The following is a 14307-nucleotide window of genomic DNA, read 5'->3' as shown; positions in this document are numbered from 1 at the left end:
CCCATTCCGCATCGCTCACCACTTCTCAGATCTCAGAGAACTCGACGCCGTCCTCGGAGGTGCGTTCGTCGTCCTTGCACTTACCCTCGCTCACCCCTATCAGCATCCATCATTTCCCTCAACAGACGACTGAGTCTGCTCATACATGCGCTCGATGACCCTGCTGCCACGCCACTCGACCGGTTCTCCCTTCTGAGGGAGGTGGCGGAGGATAGCCAGAAGCTGCGTATGGGCAACGAGGACAAGATTAGATTGGCCGCAGCGGCGGTTGATGAGGTGCGTTATTCCCACCCTTCACTTGTTTGAGCTTGTCTAATTTCACTTCGCAGATTGAAAACCACATTACGCACTCATCCCATATCCTCTCCTCGGCGCACCTGCTTAATCCCGCTCTCCCGCCGCTTCTACCACCGCCCAGCGTCTTCCCACACATTGCTCACCTCTCACCAAACTACGTTAAGCCTGTGGAAGACAAGCGCAAGTCTCACAAGCGCGGAGCAGGGGGTGAGAAGCGGAAGGCTGCTACTGCTGCCGAGGGTGACGCGGCCACTGAGGATGGCGACTTATTCCCCAGTGGCGCGGGAGGAAGGAGCACTCCAAACAAGAGGCGCAAGAAGGCCGACGAAAAAGAGAGCAGTGTGCTCCCTCCTAGTGCGACTAATGGGGCCCCAGCAGGAAGATTGGATGGCAGACCGGAGAGAGATAGGAGGGCGCATCCGCATCCTTTGGCACAGGAGCTCGGCGCGGGGGAGGATGACGCGCCTAAACGCAAGGACACAAAGCGGCGAAAAGCGTGCGTTTCTTACTTATCATTCTCTGCCTTTTTACTGTATGATGCTGACTTCTGTACAGCCCGACCCCTACCCCCACATCAAGCCCCCCAATCATCACATCCGGCCCGCAGATCGCTGCCCCTGTGCCCAGACCAGCAGGAGCGATCTCCGCATCCCACCGCGCTAAGCTGGAAGGCACGGTGGACAGTACCGTCGGCTCCAGTTCAGGCATGGTCACACGCACGAGTTCAAGGAGCGAACGCCGGCCTCCCACCGTTGGCGGCGCAGGCTTGCGCACCTCAGACGGCGCGTTGGAGCCCCCACATTTTATGCGCACCGCGGACGGCGCCTATCCAACTACAGTGCGCATCGCTATGGAAGCTTCGGAAGTGGAGTTTGCCGCAGATTCCGGTGCAGAGCTGGACGGGCCTGAGGGTGAGGGCGAGGGAGCGGAGACGGACGATCAGAATCCGTACTGCTTTTGCAGAAAACCGAGCTGGGGGGAGATGATTGGGTGTGAAGATGATGATTGTGATTTCCAATGGGTGCGTCTCCCTCTACTCTCCACGGTTACAGCAGCCACTAACGGCCCGCTCACGCAGTTCCATATCGGATGCGTGAATGTCTCCGACCCGGATATGTTCGATAAGTGGTACTGCGAGACATGCCAGAAGCGTACAGGGAAAAAGCCGATCCTCAAGGGTCAAGGAGGCAAGGGGAACGGCCCGACGGGGGGGAGCAAGAAGAGTTCTGCTGGCGGGATGGGGACAAACGGGATGCCTGCTGGAGCGGCTGGTCCCGGGAACGGCATGGGGACCGGACTTGGGAATGGGATGAGCAACGGCGGGAATGGGAATAGGAATGCGGCCAAGTCGAGGAATGGGAGGAAGTAGGCCCAAGTTGCTTACATGGGTGAGATGTCTTGATAATGTATGCTCAGTTCTTGATTCATCAGGTTGTATACATCTAGACGATGCAGAATATTCTACAACTGGTTTGTACTGCACAAAGTGCTTGACAGAGTTGGGCGATCTACAACGCAACATCTCCCGTTGTTGTACAGAAAAGCATGCTCCAGATCGACAGGAGGAAAAGTCTATAGAAAATAGGCATTGATATCACTGATTAAAACATTTACGCCATACCCAGACTTGACAATAACGTGACATTACATCAGATAAGCTTAATTGGTCCCCATCCCCGGCGGCTCAAACGCTGGCTGAGCTTCTCCATCTCCGCCTCGGACAGCGTCCCTCCCGTCCCTCCACCCTCCTTCGCTGCCGGCTCCTGCACTTCAGGAACTGCGGCAGGCGCAGAGGCAGACGCAGTCACCTGCGCAGGGGCTGATGTTGTCCCCCACCAAGAGCGTTTTGCAGGCTCCTGCACCGGGGCTGGAGGTGTGCTCGGAGGAGGGGGGACGATCTCAGCTGGAGGAATAGATGCTTTTAATCTTGCAGGTGAGGTGTTCCAGGACCAGGAGCTCCATGTTCTGCTCTTCACTGTCGGTTCTGCGACTGATCCCACGGGGGCTGTCTCTGCTTGCTCTACCAGTTGCTGAGCTGGAAGCTCTGCGGATCGCGACACCCCAGCGAGCCGCTCTTGTTCCGGTGTGAGAGTGTAGAACGCTTCCTGTTGTCGCTTGAGCCATCGGCGTGGCTATTGAATTCACATGAGAGGAAAGCGGGCAGGATGGAGCGTATGGTTGCGCACCGCAGAGTAGATATGCTCTCCCGACCCAAAGTCTTGGTAAAAGACTGTATACCCCAAAATCACTATATCACCCATCAACAGGTCAAATCGACGATTATCTTCAGTATAATACGATAGACTCACGTGGGATAGTCGCGACCGTCACCCACACACTCATCTTGGCCATGAAAGGGCTCGGTGGTGGTGCCTTTGGGGGCAGTCCTGGCCTGCCTGGTGCAAGTTTGGGCTTTCGCGATGGACCCCCCTGGTTCTCTGGCAGAGACCAGTATGGATCAGGCGGCTGAGGCTTCCATCCTCGCTCGAATATGGGCATTTGCGTCTTGAGGAATGTGTGGGCGTGAAAGAATGTTGCCTGAGCTGACCGTAACCCTCTTTCAAAATTGACGCGCACCGTCGGACCCTTGATTCTGATATCTTCCCCATATATATATATTTCTTGGAAGACCGGTATTTACCCTATTCCACTGCTCATAAACTTATCAAATAAATTCCTTCCACTATTCCGTCGTTCATTTTGCCAATTTCTCTTCTCTTCTGCGTCCTTTTTCATTCCTGCAAGCTCATTTCAATTTCTGGAAGCCATCATGCAATCTCCAAGTTTCAAGTTTCGTCATTCCCTTCTCCTCCAGAGTATTAAGCATAGTCGTCATTGTGTCGTGACTGAAGTTCGCCGCATCTATCGCATCTTCTAGGGTCAAGAAACCAACGCTGTTCAGGAGGACGAGTCGATGTTCCAGTCGAATGGCTCGAAGCCAATCGTGAAAAGTGCGAGGCGGGAGGATAGATCCATCATTCGTTGTGTGCGCTGAAGCAGGTGCAGCTGTTGAGATATGATGATGCATTTCTTTGGGGAAATGCTCCGCGTATCTTCTATTCTTCGAAGCTGGGCACGGTCGGCCGGTTGACCAAGGGGGTCGTAAGCCTGAGGAGGCTGACGGCAACTGCGCCCAGTCCTGGATGGGGCGTTGCGGTTCGTTGCTCACGGGGGACAATGGTGGAGATACGTATGGGGAGACTCCAGAAGAATGAACATTCTGAACTGGGTCAGCACGTGTTGCGGTGCACATAACCCTGACGTACGAAAGCCGTGTTAGATCCAGAGACGAACTCCGGTCCTTGAAGAATCTCAGCACGCGGGCTCGATATACAAGCACCGTCTTCGTCTTCTCTTTTGAGTTGTGCTGGCGATACTGACGAAGGCGTGGGGAGCGCCGTCTGGTCATTCGAATCTGAAACCGGCGAGACGACAGTACGCTCCTCGACTGCTGCAATATGTTGTCTCAATAATCGGGTGGCTCGGACAGCCGCCTGTCTTGGAGGACGTCCACATGATACGCAACGATCTTCATCATACGGGTTGAGCCCCGATTCGACGCAGCGAAGCTCGCTCTGGTGTGGTGTGCTATAGGTTCCTGATCGGACAGGTCCAGGAGCTGGAGACGCGCAGTCGAAAGAGGTATTTAGTGTCGTCCCAGGCGACCGCTTCATTCCATTGACAGTACGCGCCCTGGCAGCTGCAGCTGCCTGTGCATTAGCAATGCGCCAGGCCGACCTTGTTATTCTCGCATTTTGCTGGGCGCTCTTCGCCATGATATCCATTCGATGTTCGTATGACGCAAAGGATTCGTATGGAGTCCTCCTGAATGCCTCTGGTACATGCAGCTCATCGTCTGCGGAGTCGTCTTTGGCTTGACCATACGTGGTCTTATGATTGATTGCTCGGACGATTACCCGAGGACCTTTGCAGAACAACCTCTCTATGATGTCACGAGAAATGCCAGCAGTGTGCAGATACCGGCAAGCCGCCCGTTGAGACCTGTCTAGACCTTGTCCATTTTTTATCAGACGAGATGGGGAAACATCCCTAGCAGGCCTGCGGAGTCAATCAGCGTGAGCAGGAGTTGCTGTTGATCATGAATGCTGGCAGTCTTGATATTAAGGGTGTGGTTATTTGCGTACGGTTTCGGAAGGTTCAACTTGATCCCGTTACATATCTCCGATCAACTGATGAGCTGCTGCTGCAAGCGTATATAAGCATCAACAACAGCGTGAATTACTACCATTTCTTCTCTATTACATTGTTTGACATGAGTCCGAGGATTAGAGCTACCACAACAAGAGGTCCACTTGTTCCTTTAAGAGTCCATGTAACCGAAAGCAAAAAAGCAAACAAGTCCGTAATGCAAATTGAGTCCAAATGTAAAGCAGTCCTTGACCAGAGGCCCCAAATCAAGTATAAGTATAAGGATACAACGAAGAGAGTCCTTGCGCATGAAAGAAAAGGTCCTTGCAAAATAGGAGAGAATTGTCCGATTATAGTTTCGAGAGGATCGAGAAATTCTTCAGTTCAGAGTTCGTGTTTGATGCACGTTAAACGGTGTCCAGCCGCTCGGCGGAACAAATGACGTTGACTTCTTGCAACGTTGTCCAATAGACACTGAATGAGTAACTTTGCCTGAAAGCTACACTTGACAGCGTCGGATCGAGTTGGTCTCTCGCAGTGGTGTACGCAGCTCGCATACCAATGTTCCCGGGTCGGATAGGGGTGTACAGTGGTTCGCCCGTGGTCGTTAGAAGGCGCTGCAGATGTATGGCATTGGCCTCCCCCTGGTCTTCTCCATTTGGCTCAAAGCGAACGCCGAGATTCAGAGCGCCTGGAACTATCGGCCCAAGAACGCGCTGCATCTCTCGAAGATGTCGCATGACCAAACTGAGATCCCGTGGAAGGGCTGCCAGGAAGCCAGTGACGACGGCTCTGCCGTCTGCGAAATCTTCATAGAAAAAGCACGCCGTCCGGAGATTGTCAAGACCACGCGTAGCCGGTCGGGTGCATGGATATCCTAATGCAGCTGCTATGATCAACTCGGGGACCAGAGTGACAGATTCAGATGGAGGAGAACGAGTGACAGCAATGGCACCAGGAACAAGGTTGGGTTGGAGGAACGCCCAGCGAACCAGCGCGCGATGATGGGGCGGTGCATGAATGCTGTAGACCAAGATACGTCCTGTAAAAGAGTGCCAGTTAGACGAATTCTGCGGATGACCAGTAGCAATGCCGGCAGAAATGGGAACGGTCTGGACAGAAGCTAGCCAGTCCAGCAAGGCTGAGGTATGTCAGTTACAATAATAACGCTTTAGTGCTATACAGACCTGGATCGGAGTGTGACACGACTTGAAGCTTCTGAACAGTTCTTTGCCATACATTCGTCACCCAAGACTCGGCGAGTCTGCGATCTTGCAGATGCTGAGCCCTGTTTGACGAGTGATAACCGGGGCCAAGCCAGACCAGACAGCACGGCTTGACACCCGCGGCCATGAGACAGATCTCGTATCGCATGGGGTGCCATCTTGCAGCATTGTCCGCAGATAACTGGGCGGTAAAGCATTGCTCATAGTAAGTGAGGACGTAGAAGAGCATCTGGAAGGACCTTTGCTGGAAAGGCGCGGAATGGGTCGGACTAAGAGCCGGAAAGGGGGCCAATTCAGGGGATGAGTGTGCTATCTGCAAGACACGGTCTGCAGATACATTCCAGGACAGGTGATTTGCCAGGATGGTGTTGTGTAATTGGACTGTGGTCGCGTGGAGGTTACCAACCCGGGCGTAGAAGAGAGCTGCGTAAATCGCGTCATTGGACGGGGTAACGTTGTGGGGTGGGATATAGGACATGAGGCGTGTTGAGTGAGTCGCTGTTGTTTGGAGAACCAAGGAATGCGAAACGGTCGAGGAGGATGGGGTTATGGGAGTGGCCGGCCGCTCAGGCTTTATACTAGACAGATACATACTGCACACCGCTGCACGAGGCGCGTCAATCTGCAGTTGACTGTTCAGTATACATCGACGGCGAGGACAGGAGAACGAACAGGACGGCGCGTACAGGACGGCGCGCGCTTGAGCGGGGGAGTCAAAGCTGAGTTCATCCCAGTCACGCCGGACTTGAGATATAGGTTTCATCAAGATTAAGCAGTGGAGGCCCGACCCGACAAGAGGGCGAATCAGCGCGGGTCGGTATCAGAGAACGAAAGAATGGACCGCCCATCGCAGTTCCACTTCCATAAGGTGGCCATATCGGGCATGAATGAGCAGCTCGAAAGGACATCGCTTTTCCACGCGCGCCGGCAAGAACAGCCCAATAGGAACCCCTGACGTCGTGCGACCAAGCTTCTGTCGTCCATGCGGATTACAATCATCCAGTCAGGTGAAATCTTAGATTTCCATCGTCGACCCTCTCGAGATGCTGGTGTAAATGACAATGCTGTGCAAGGGCAAGAAGTGCGAAATTTCTGCCGTCGGAAGGACAAACGGCATAAGGCACAGCTTTTTTTACTTCCCATGCTCCGCGACATTGTATAATGATTGGTCGGTCCCTGACTATTCACAACTCCGACCGAATTGCCGAAAGTCATGAGGACTTGGGACTGGCCACATTCCATGCTATTTAATTACTCCTATTCGAGAGAGGTCTTGTTGACAGGACAGACTGGCTCAGAACTTCATCAGGAGTCTCGGATGCCTATCACTTCCAGGCTAGACGACCCGAGAATTTCGGCCCTGAGGGGCGGTGCGATCTCACGTGGCAAGCAAAAATCATCGCTTTTCGGAAAGTCTCGTAAATCGACACCCCGTTTTGACGGGGTTTCTTCAGCTTTCTGCTAATCGGCAGCGCGATGATGCGCCCCGGATACGGATGTCATGTGCAATAATCCGGTTGTCGAGCAGGGAAACGTTTGAAGTCAATGGAAAGTATGACAACATTCAAACAGACCTTGTCCGTTTCGGATGGGTTGAATCAGTTGATTGTGGCCTCCGATCGTTTTTCAACTGCGGTCAGTACGCATCGACCCTGCGCCAAGTAACGGGGCAGGCACGGCCCCTGAGCTAGAAGCTGATCGATTCTGTGGGGCAGTGTTGGCAGGCTGTTTGGAACTTGAAGGATGACATCACGAACGTTTGCACTTTAACTGCTTACACCTTGGACTGCCAGGTAGTCAACGTCTCTTCTCTCTGGCATGCTGTTCAGCGTGTTAGTCGACTACTTCAGGGAGGACGTATTGGGACATCGGAAGCAAGAGACCAACATGCCCGAACCGGCCGTAGACTCATGGGCACTGTATGCGACTAGTGTTCAGGCACGGCCGCATCTACCGCAAATCCCTCACGATGGTATTGATGATATCTGCACATTGTAGAAAGTGCATATGTACTCCGTGGAGAACAGACCCCTTGTGGAAACAGGGTTTGTCTCACACCAGTTACACACATGACAACGCCCCTTCTAGCGCACCCATACGCATTTTGCCGAGGAGAGAATCTATTGAACCTCAACGCGGAGACGTTCCAGTCCGCATACGACAGCGAAAACGGCAGAATGGGTTGAAGATAACCTTAAGCGGCTGTGTTCTCCCTGCTGATCTCGCAGTTCTCTGGATAGAAGACAGGAAGTAATGGCTATGACTAACACAGCTCCGATGAGACCGGATTTAAAGCAGCGCCTTGTCCGAGAGGACTAACAGGCAAATGGGCGATTTTTTGGACTGCTCAGCCCCGCCGACCTGGTCTCCCTTCTCAGCAGAGTTGTGATGCACAGGGCCTTTGTCACATATCGCATAATCGTGGTACCCAGATTTCCGACGATCAAGCCTAGCTGAAGAGTGAGCATGTCCAGCGCCTTGAATCGGCCTTGCATTGCTCATCTCTTAGGTCAGCCTTTCAACCCGGATCCGATAGAAACGTGAATGGTGGCTATACTGAGCTGTCCATATTTTTCTGTGTCTGTTTTGTACGATGATTCTCTTAGTGGACCGAAACATTTTCAAGGACATCCGGTTTTCAAGCAAAACAACCAAAGAAAGGGAAGTAGCCACATCGGAAGATAAGTCAAGTTCCTAGGCTATGTTCATCACAGTGGGTGCTCTTCAGTGATGCAGTGCCAGGGGCTGTTCAACCCATTCGTGCTGCATTCCTTTGAGCTTACCTTGCAACGGAACACCTGTCATGGATGACTTGTAACTGAATGCACTCAAGGTTTACTCCGCGCCAATCGGAAGCGAACAGCTGAGAAGCCGAGCAGTATGGGAAACGACATGGGTGGTTGGCTCACAGGCACATCTTAACACCGCGGCTCACATACATGATCTGTACACTCAATGTCTCTTTTCCGCTTCTTGTCCGTTTTCACTTTTCTCTACCATTTCTGTTTATGTGTTCTAATGCCAGAACACTGGCGACGACGTGTACAGCGAGCATGTGTGCAGGGAATGCGGTGGCAGACTGGCCTCCCTGAAAACCAACAAAAATTCCGTCTGATCATTTTTAGGCCCGAGCGTACCAGCCTTACGGATAAGGGTTAACAGATCTCAACCCCCTAGAAACTTTTCTGGGGATGAAAAGAGTGGCATGGTTGAAGCCAATATCGACCCATCTTATGACCGTGCCCCTGTTCACCCCGATGTAGTTGTTCCATGGGCGTGGCAGCTCTCACATTATGATATGGGAGGTTGCATCCAGTTAGACTCATGTGGGCTTGTTCTGTGTTCTGTGGTATCATGCCACCCGCGATGCCAGTGGATCCGTTCTCTCGCAAGTAGAAGTTAGGAGCCCCGTGCGACGGCAGAACTCTCGGCGGCAATGCTATCCACTGGAAACATTGATGAACTCATTCCATCACGTCCCTGTGTTAAACCTGACACCTCAATGTGGTAACAAGATATGGTGGTCGATTGTCCGAGATGCTGCGGCCGCCCCGTTCTGGTACTAATGCTTCATGACAAACCTCAACATGGGTTATACACTGTTGATACCTTGTCATTAAATCATACGCTGACCGTGCACGCCGAAATAAAGATGAGTCATATTTGCTGGAAGGTTCATCACCTGGAGAGAAAGGCCAAGCCTGGTTGGGCCGACCTTAAGAAGCAGCTCGGCAGACCGGGCCGGACTTGGGTCGCTTCTGCACAGCCACTACGTTGAAGGAAAACAGTCACGCTTCTTGCAACTGGCGCCCTCAACTCCGATATGACTACAACGCCGTATCCACACCTTCATCTCTACCCGGAGATACTAGTAGACTTGTTCTGTATTCCACCACCACCAAATCCTCAAATTCCGCCCGCTCTCTACCTGCTCAGCCATACACATGTTGACCATATTCGCGGTCTGGATGCATCGACATTCTGCGGTAAAGTCATCTGCTCGCCAGACGCTAAGGAGATGATCTTGAGGATGGAAACGGCCAAGGACAGGGTGGATTACGATAGAGGAGTGCGGGAACAGAAGATAAGAAGATGGGCGAGATTGAAAGTGGGTCCGAGCAGCAGAGGCGGCCGGCTGGTCTGGGATGGAACCAGAGACCTGCTGGTACGCCGTACAACGGTCAGCTCGTGTAACAATGATGATGATGTGCAATACAGACCGCTGTGTCGCTCAATTCCCCTACCAAATTTGAGATATTAGCGGATGAAACCGTTCTGATCACTCTGTTGGATGCCAATCATTGTCCGGGCTCCGTCATGTATGTTGCCAATGCGGTCTGCTGGTCAGCAACTGAGACACAGCAGGTTTCTTGTTGAAGGCAGCCGAGGCGCAGTGCTGCACACAGGAGATGTTCGATCAGAGCCCGTCATGGTCAACGCACTACGCCGCAATCCGCTGTTGACGCAATACATCAGTCCCTGTGTGAACTCTCCTGATGCGGACGTGTTAATAACGCCAGTTAAGGTGCTTGATGCGATCCATCTGGATACCTCATGCTTCCTTGGAACTGTTGACGTTCCGCCAAAAGTACGTGTTTGCCGAGTGATGCCGCATCATTGTTTTTCTGATTCGCGTTTTAGGAAGATGCGGTTGCAGGATTCATCAAGCTTATTATGCTGTACCCCCCGAAAACGACATTTTTCATCAACGCATGGACATGGGGATACGAAAGCATGATTACGGCAGTTGCTCGATTGCTAAATGCTAAGGTCCACGTGGATCGCTACAAGCACACGATATTCACCCACCTAGCCGACCCGCTACTCGCTTCCGGTGTCACCCTCGATCCGCATGTCACACGCTTTCATGCTTGCGAAAGATTCAACCGCTGCGCCCAGTGTTCGGACGACGAGGTCGTATACATCAATCCATGTGATATGCCTTCACTCAACTGGGATGTGTACCTGACCAGCACATTGGAATCTCTGCGCAAGGGCGGTTGTCCCCGAAATCTGTTGATCCCGCTTGCTCGCCATTCGCCGCTCCCGGAACTGCAAGCACTGGTTCGCCTATTCCGACCTCGGGTTGTTCTACCTAACACCCTCTTCACCGCCCTGCGCGGACTGGATTGGGCGGCTATGGTGTCAGCTTTTTCTGACTGTCTTGCCCCGGGAGCCGAAGAGCCAATGTGGACCACCCTTGAGGGAAGGGGATACGTGCATTTGAGGGGTATCAACGCTTCATACGTGCAATCCCTCATCGACGACCACGAAGGACGTGATAACATTGATCTTGAGAATGCTATCGGCTTGTCAGAACAAGATCTACGCAAATCGAAGCGTCTTCTTGGCGACCCAGAGGGCGAAGACAGTCGAAGTCGACGCAGAGGCGAGCAACTTGGCGCATTTATCAATGGACCGCTCCACATTGGTCGTGTTCAACGGGCTAAGCAAACATTCCGCGTCGAAGATAGCTCAGATGATGAAAAGAATGAGCTTGACGACGCCGAAGAACGTATGATCTGGCGAGAACAACTAACGCTTAGACTTGGCGACACGCCTGCTGAGAACTCAGACGAAGTGGCAAGCGCAATTCGATATAAACAGAGTGTCGGGCGCGAGATATCTAACGGTCTTCTTACTCCGGAGCGTAGTCCCGGGTCTCGTCGTTCCGCGATTTGGGGTAATAAGAACTACCCACCTGGTCTAAGGAAGACGGATCACAGTCGGCATCAATCGATTTGGTCAACAGTCTTGCTGCCGGATACTTTCGACGAGCGAACGAAGTCAAAAGACATAGACAACGCGGGGAAGCGAAACGCAGCGCATGCAGCTGTTCAACCTGTTGAAGATGAGTTCACGTCAAACTCGCCACATGATGCAGCGACCAAGCTGCCCATCCCAAAGTCACCCGAGAATTCGTGCAGTCGCAATTCCTATATGGCAGGGAGGAGAAACAATGCGACGCCTCAACAAGATGTGCCCCATATTGACCTTCTCGCACGGTTACGCCAAGATCAGCCTTCTATTATAGCCCGAAAGACCAGAGATCCCTCAAGTTCTGCAGCGGGAATGCCCAGTGGACCGCGGGGTCCTCATCAGTCAGGATCAGAGAAACCCGATCTACCTTCCCCTGGCGTTGCGCCATTGAAGGCTAAAGCGCAACCGTCATACGCCACAGACAAGCCCCGCCTGAAGCGTTCCCTGAAGGAAGAACTTGAAGCTGAGCTGGGTCAATCAACCCGAAAGAAGCATCGTCGGGCCGATCTGCGAGGTGCATCTACAAGTCAGGTTGTTGATATGGAGTGGCGTCGCCCTCGAAAGCCTACGCGACTGCCGAGGGGTGAGGACGGATCCAGTAGCCCTCGTTCTAGCCATACATCCAAAACCTTGGTCCATACAAGCCGTGGTGCTGCCCTCGATGGGCAACTGCTACAATCGCAAGCCAAGCCTGGAAGCTCGAGGGGCCCCGAACTGCATGAGGAATATACCCTTCTCGACTTGATTGTTTCGAGGGCCTCACCTCGATCTAAGAACGAGCATGCCATTCGGCAAGACACATCCTTTAAGCATTCAGCCCCAAAATCGCCCGGATCATCACCCCTATCTGTCGTTGACCAAAACGTTCCACAACGCAAGGATGCTCTCGCATCAAAACCCCCATCATCATCCAGACGACCTGAATCCTGTCGCCGAGCGCGGCATGCATTCGTACATACCCGATTGGATGAGCTCTGCAAACTTCCTGGATGGGAGAAACCCCTGCCACTGGTCGCTGATTCATCTCAGACAGATATGGAGAAGATGGACGCTTTGGCTCATGGGTTTAGAAACGGAGTTTTCGGTCCTCAACCACTACTATCATTATCTTCTATTTTCACGCAACCGTGATGTGTTTGTACTCCTAAGTATTCCGCGCATTGTATCACTCTCACAAGGACAGTACGATTATGTGCATTTGTACTCTGCAATCCAGTGATTATTCTAGCACAATTCAAAGACTGCGTGTATTCTACAACCTGGCAATGGTTTCACCACTTCTGTCACTGGCTCGAACAACGGGGCAATTTTGGACTATGTCCCCGGTCCGACCTTCCGACCTTCCTCGTGCCAGAGGACTTTCGCGGATCTATCTTCAAGTGACTTGCCGACAATCTGGGGTTGACATGTGGAGACTCTTGGCCGATGCGGGGGTCTCTTGGAGGATATCCTCGACCTCAGTTGAGGTATTCCGTAGCATACCAGCTGACTTGGAAATACGCCTCCTGCGCAGGGATTGAAAGGGGCCAAGGGCGGAGTGCATTATTGAATTCGAACGTGCGTCATGCTCTCTGACAGAGCAAGATCTTCAGCACGCCCTCAAACCTATTCTTGCCGCCTTTGCTATCACACGTTGCTCGCTCCACCACTCTGCGTTGTTCAAGAATACAAACTTGTTGGATTCAGAGAGTGTCGTACCACTGGATCCCAATCCGCATCTCCAAGAGAGGCGCATTACGCCCTTATCTTCGAAAAACTGGTATTTTGTATGGTTGTGATTCATATGGCCCGAGTCGGTGCCTTACGTGTGGCACTCGGAACATCTCTGACCAGAAGCACGGGGCTCCACAACCCTGCTTACAAAATGGCGTGTTGAATCCGTGTTACGCATGATGTTGAATACACTCTCACCAGCCCTCTACAATAGTTATTTAGATTACTTTGCCGGTTACTCATCAGGCGCGCAAAAGCCGCAGTCACAAAGCCATAAGAGATACATACTCCACACGGCCCCGACTCCGACCGGAGTTTTTCGCTCCCGTCTCCACACTCCATATCGGCGCACATTTCAAGCTCGAGATTTCACGTCCACAATGGCCTCTCAAACTGTGGGGAAGGGCGGCGTGGAGGTGACCCTGGCCGCTCCTTAGCGCTAAGGCTTTCTAGAGCTTTCTCCGGTGCGATGGGGACCTTCTCATGAGACGATCGCGATAGATGTCGCGATCATTGAGCGAGGTGGACGACGCCGTCGACTGAGATAGCGCGATAGGTTGTTCGCGGACCGCTGGGCTTTGTGGAGCTTGTCGTAGTAAGCTTGGATAGGAAAGCCTATACATCATCAACAGACGCCCCAGCTCGCTCGTCCTACGTACGCTTACCCCGCGTGCGTGACATCCTCCTCCCATGTGAATAGACGGAGTATCGGATGCCCGCGCCGCGGCAAGTCTAACGTCCGATCCCAGTACTTGTTACCAAAGTCCGAGTTGGCGGAGGGTTCCGAACAGGCAGCGAGTATGGAGGTATCAGATGAGCAACCCGGGTCGCTTTGGTACGGGTAGATGGAGCGAGAAACAAGGACTGGGAAGGTACTAGCCGTATCGTGATCGTGATGGTGCTGTGGAGGATTTTCCTCCATCTGGGGTCACGCTGGAACGTACCGGGTCATGCGGGGAAATCACGGCTGGCAGCCATGTTCGGATACAGGACTTCCAATTCGCCCGCCTTGTTTACCTAAGATAAGACATCCCCGAGCCTAAGAGAGAGCGTGCTTCGCATTGAAGTCTACCACGTACGCGTACACGTACGGTCAAGCCGCTCTAATTCTTTCAGCCTGAAGCTCGCAGCCACCAAGAAGCGCAAACTGAGGCCTGCGGGT

At 52.8% G+C, this 14307-nt stretch overlaps 5 protein-coding genes across 5 annotated transcripts; 2 read left to right on the top strand and 3 right to left on the bottom strand.

Annotated features, from left to right (window-relative positions):
* Positions 1 to 1147: 1147 nt before the first annotated feature.
* DACRYDRAFT_57152 (uncharacterized protein) lies at positions 1148 to 1666 on the top strand (the record flags this gene model as incomplete). Its single annotated transcript, XM_040775418.1, has 2 exons — positions 1148 to 1318; positions 1376 to 1666. The coding sequence occupies 2 exons, from the start codon at positions 1148 to 1150 to the stop codon at positions 1664 to 1666; spliced, it is 462 nt and encodes a 153-aa protein (XP_040625697.1).
* Positions 1667 to 1893: 227 nt separating this feature from the next.
* Positions 1894 to 2807, bottom strand: DACRYDRAFT_24348 (uncharacterized protein). Its single transcript, XM_040773650.1, has 3 exons — positions 2607 to 2807; positions 2484 to 2545; positions 1894 to 2429 (listed from the first exon to the last, which is right to left on the bottom strand). Exons 1-3 carry the CDS (start codon positions 2647 to 2649, stop codon positions 1947 to 1949), a joined length of 588 nt encoding a protein of 195 aa, XP_040625696.1. The 5' UTR covers positions 2650 to 2807; the 3' UTR covers positions 1894 to 1946.
* A 192-nt stretch (positions 2808 to 2999) lies between these two features.
* DACRYDRAFT_101806 (uncharacterized protein) lies at positions 3000 to 6150 on the bottom strand (the record flags this gene model as incomplete). The annotated part of the gene is made up of 5 exons (XM_040767587.1): positions 3000 to 3517; positions 3564 to 4356; positions 4544 to 4616; positions 5006 to 5587; positions 5634 to 6150. The coding sequence occupies 5 exons, from the start codon at positions 6148 to 6150 to the stop codon at positions 3044 to 3046; spliced, it is 2439 nt and encodes an 812-aa protein (XP_040625695.1). The 3' UTR covers positions 3000 to 3043.
* A 3438-nt stretch (positions 6151 to 9588) lies between these two features.
* On the top strand, positions 9589 to 10484 carry DACRYDRAFT_35001 (uncharacterized protein; the record flags this gene model as incomplete). The annotated part of the gene is made up of 5 exons (XM_040774392.1): positions 9589 to 9780; positions 9891 to 9991; positions 10038 to 10153; positions 10193 to 10260; positions 10314 to 10484. Coding segments are annotated over 5 exons (648 nt in total), but the record flags the coding sequence as incomplete, so codon positions are not given.
* A 3110-nt stretch (positions 10485 to 13594) lies between these two features.
* Positions 13595 to 14067, bottom strand: DACRYDRAFT_110688 (uncharacterized protein; the record flags this gene model as incomplete). Its single annotated transcript, XM_040769105.1, has 2 exons — positions 13595 to 13760; positions 13811 to 14067. The coding sequence occupies 2 exons, from the start codon at positions 14065 to 14067 to the stop codon at positions 13595 to 13597; spliced, it is 423 nt and encodes a 140-aa protein (XP_040625693.1).
* Positions 14068 to 14307: the final 240 nt, after the last annotated feature.

This window comes from Dacryopinax primogenitus (assembly GCF_000292625.1).
Source record: "Dacryopinax primogenitus strain DJM-731 SS1 chromosome Unknown DACRYscaffold_18, whole genome shotgun sequence".
NCBI lineage: Eukaryota > Fungi > Basidiomycota > Dacrymycetes > Dacrymycetales > Dacrymycetaceae > Dacryopinax > Dacryopinax primogenitus.
Note: the sequence above shows the minus strand (reverse complement) of the source record. Positions and strands in the feature narration are given on the sequence as shown.

Coding starts and splice junctions, on each gene's coding strand:
- DACRYDRAFT_24348 (XM_040773650.1), bottom strand. CDS start 2,649: ATGGCCAAGATGAGTGTGTGGGTGACGGTCGCGACTATCCCAC. Junction 2,546..2,606: donor GACGGTCGCGACTATCCCAC/GTGAGTCTATCG, acceptor TGGGTGATATAG/TGATTTTGGGGTATACAGTC. Junction 2,430..2,483: donor GAGAGCATATCTACTCTGCG/GTGCGCAACCAT, acceptor TGAATTCAATAG/CCACGCCGATGGCTCAAGCG.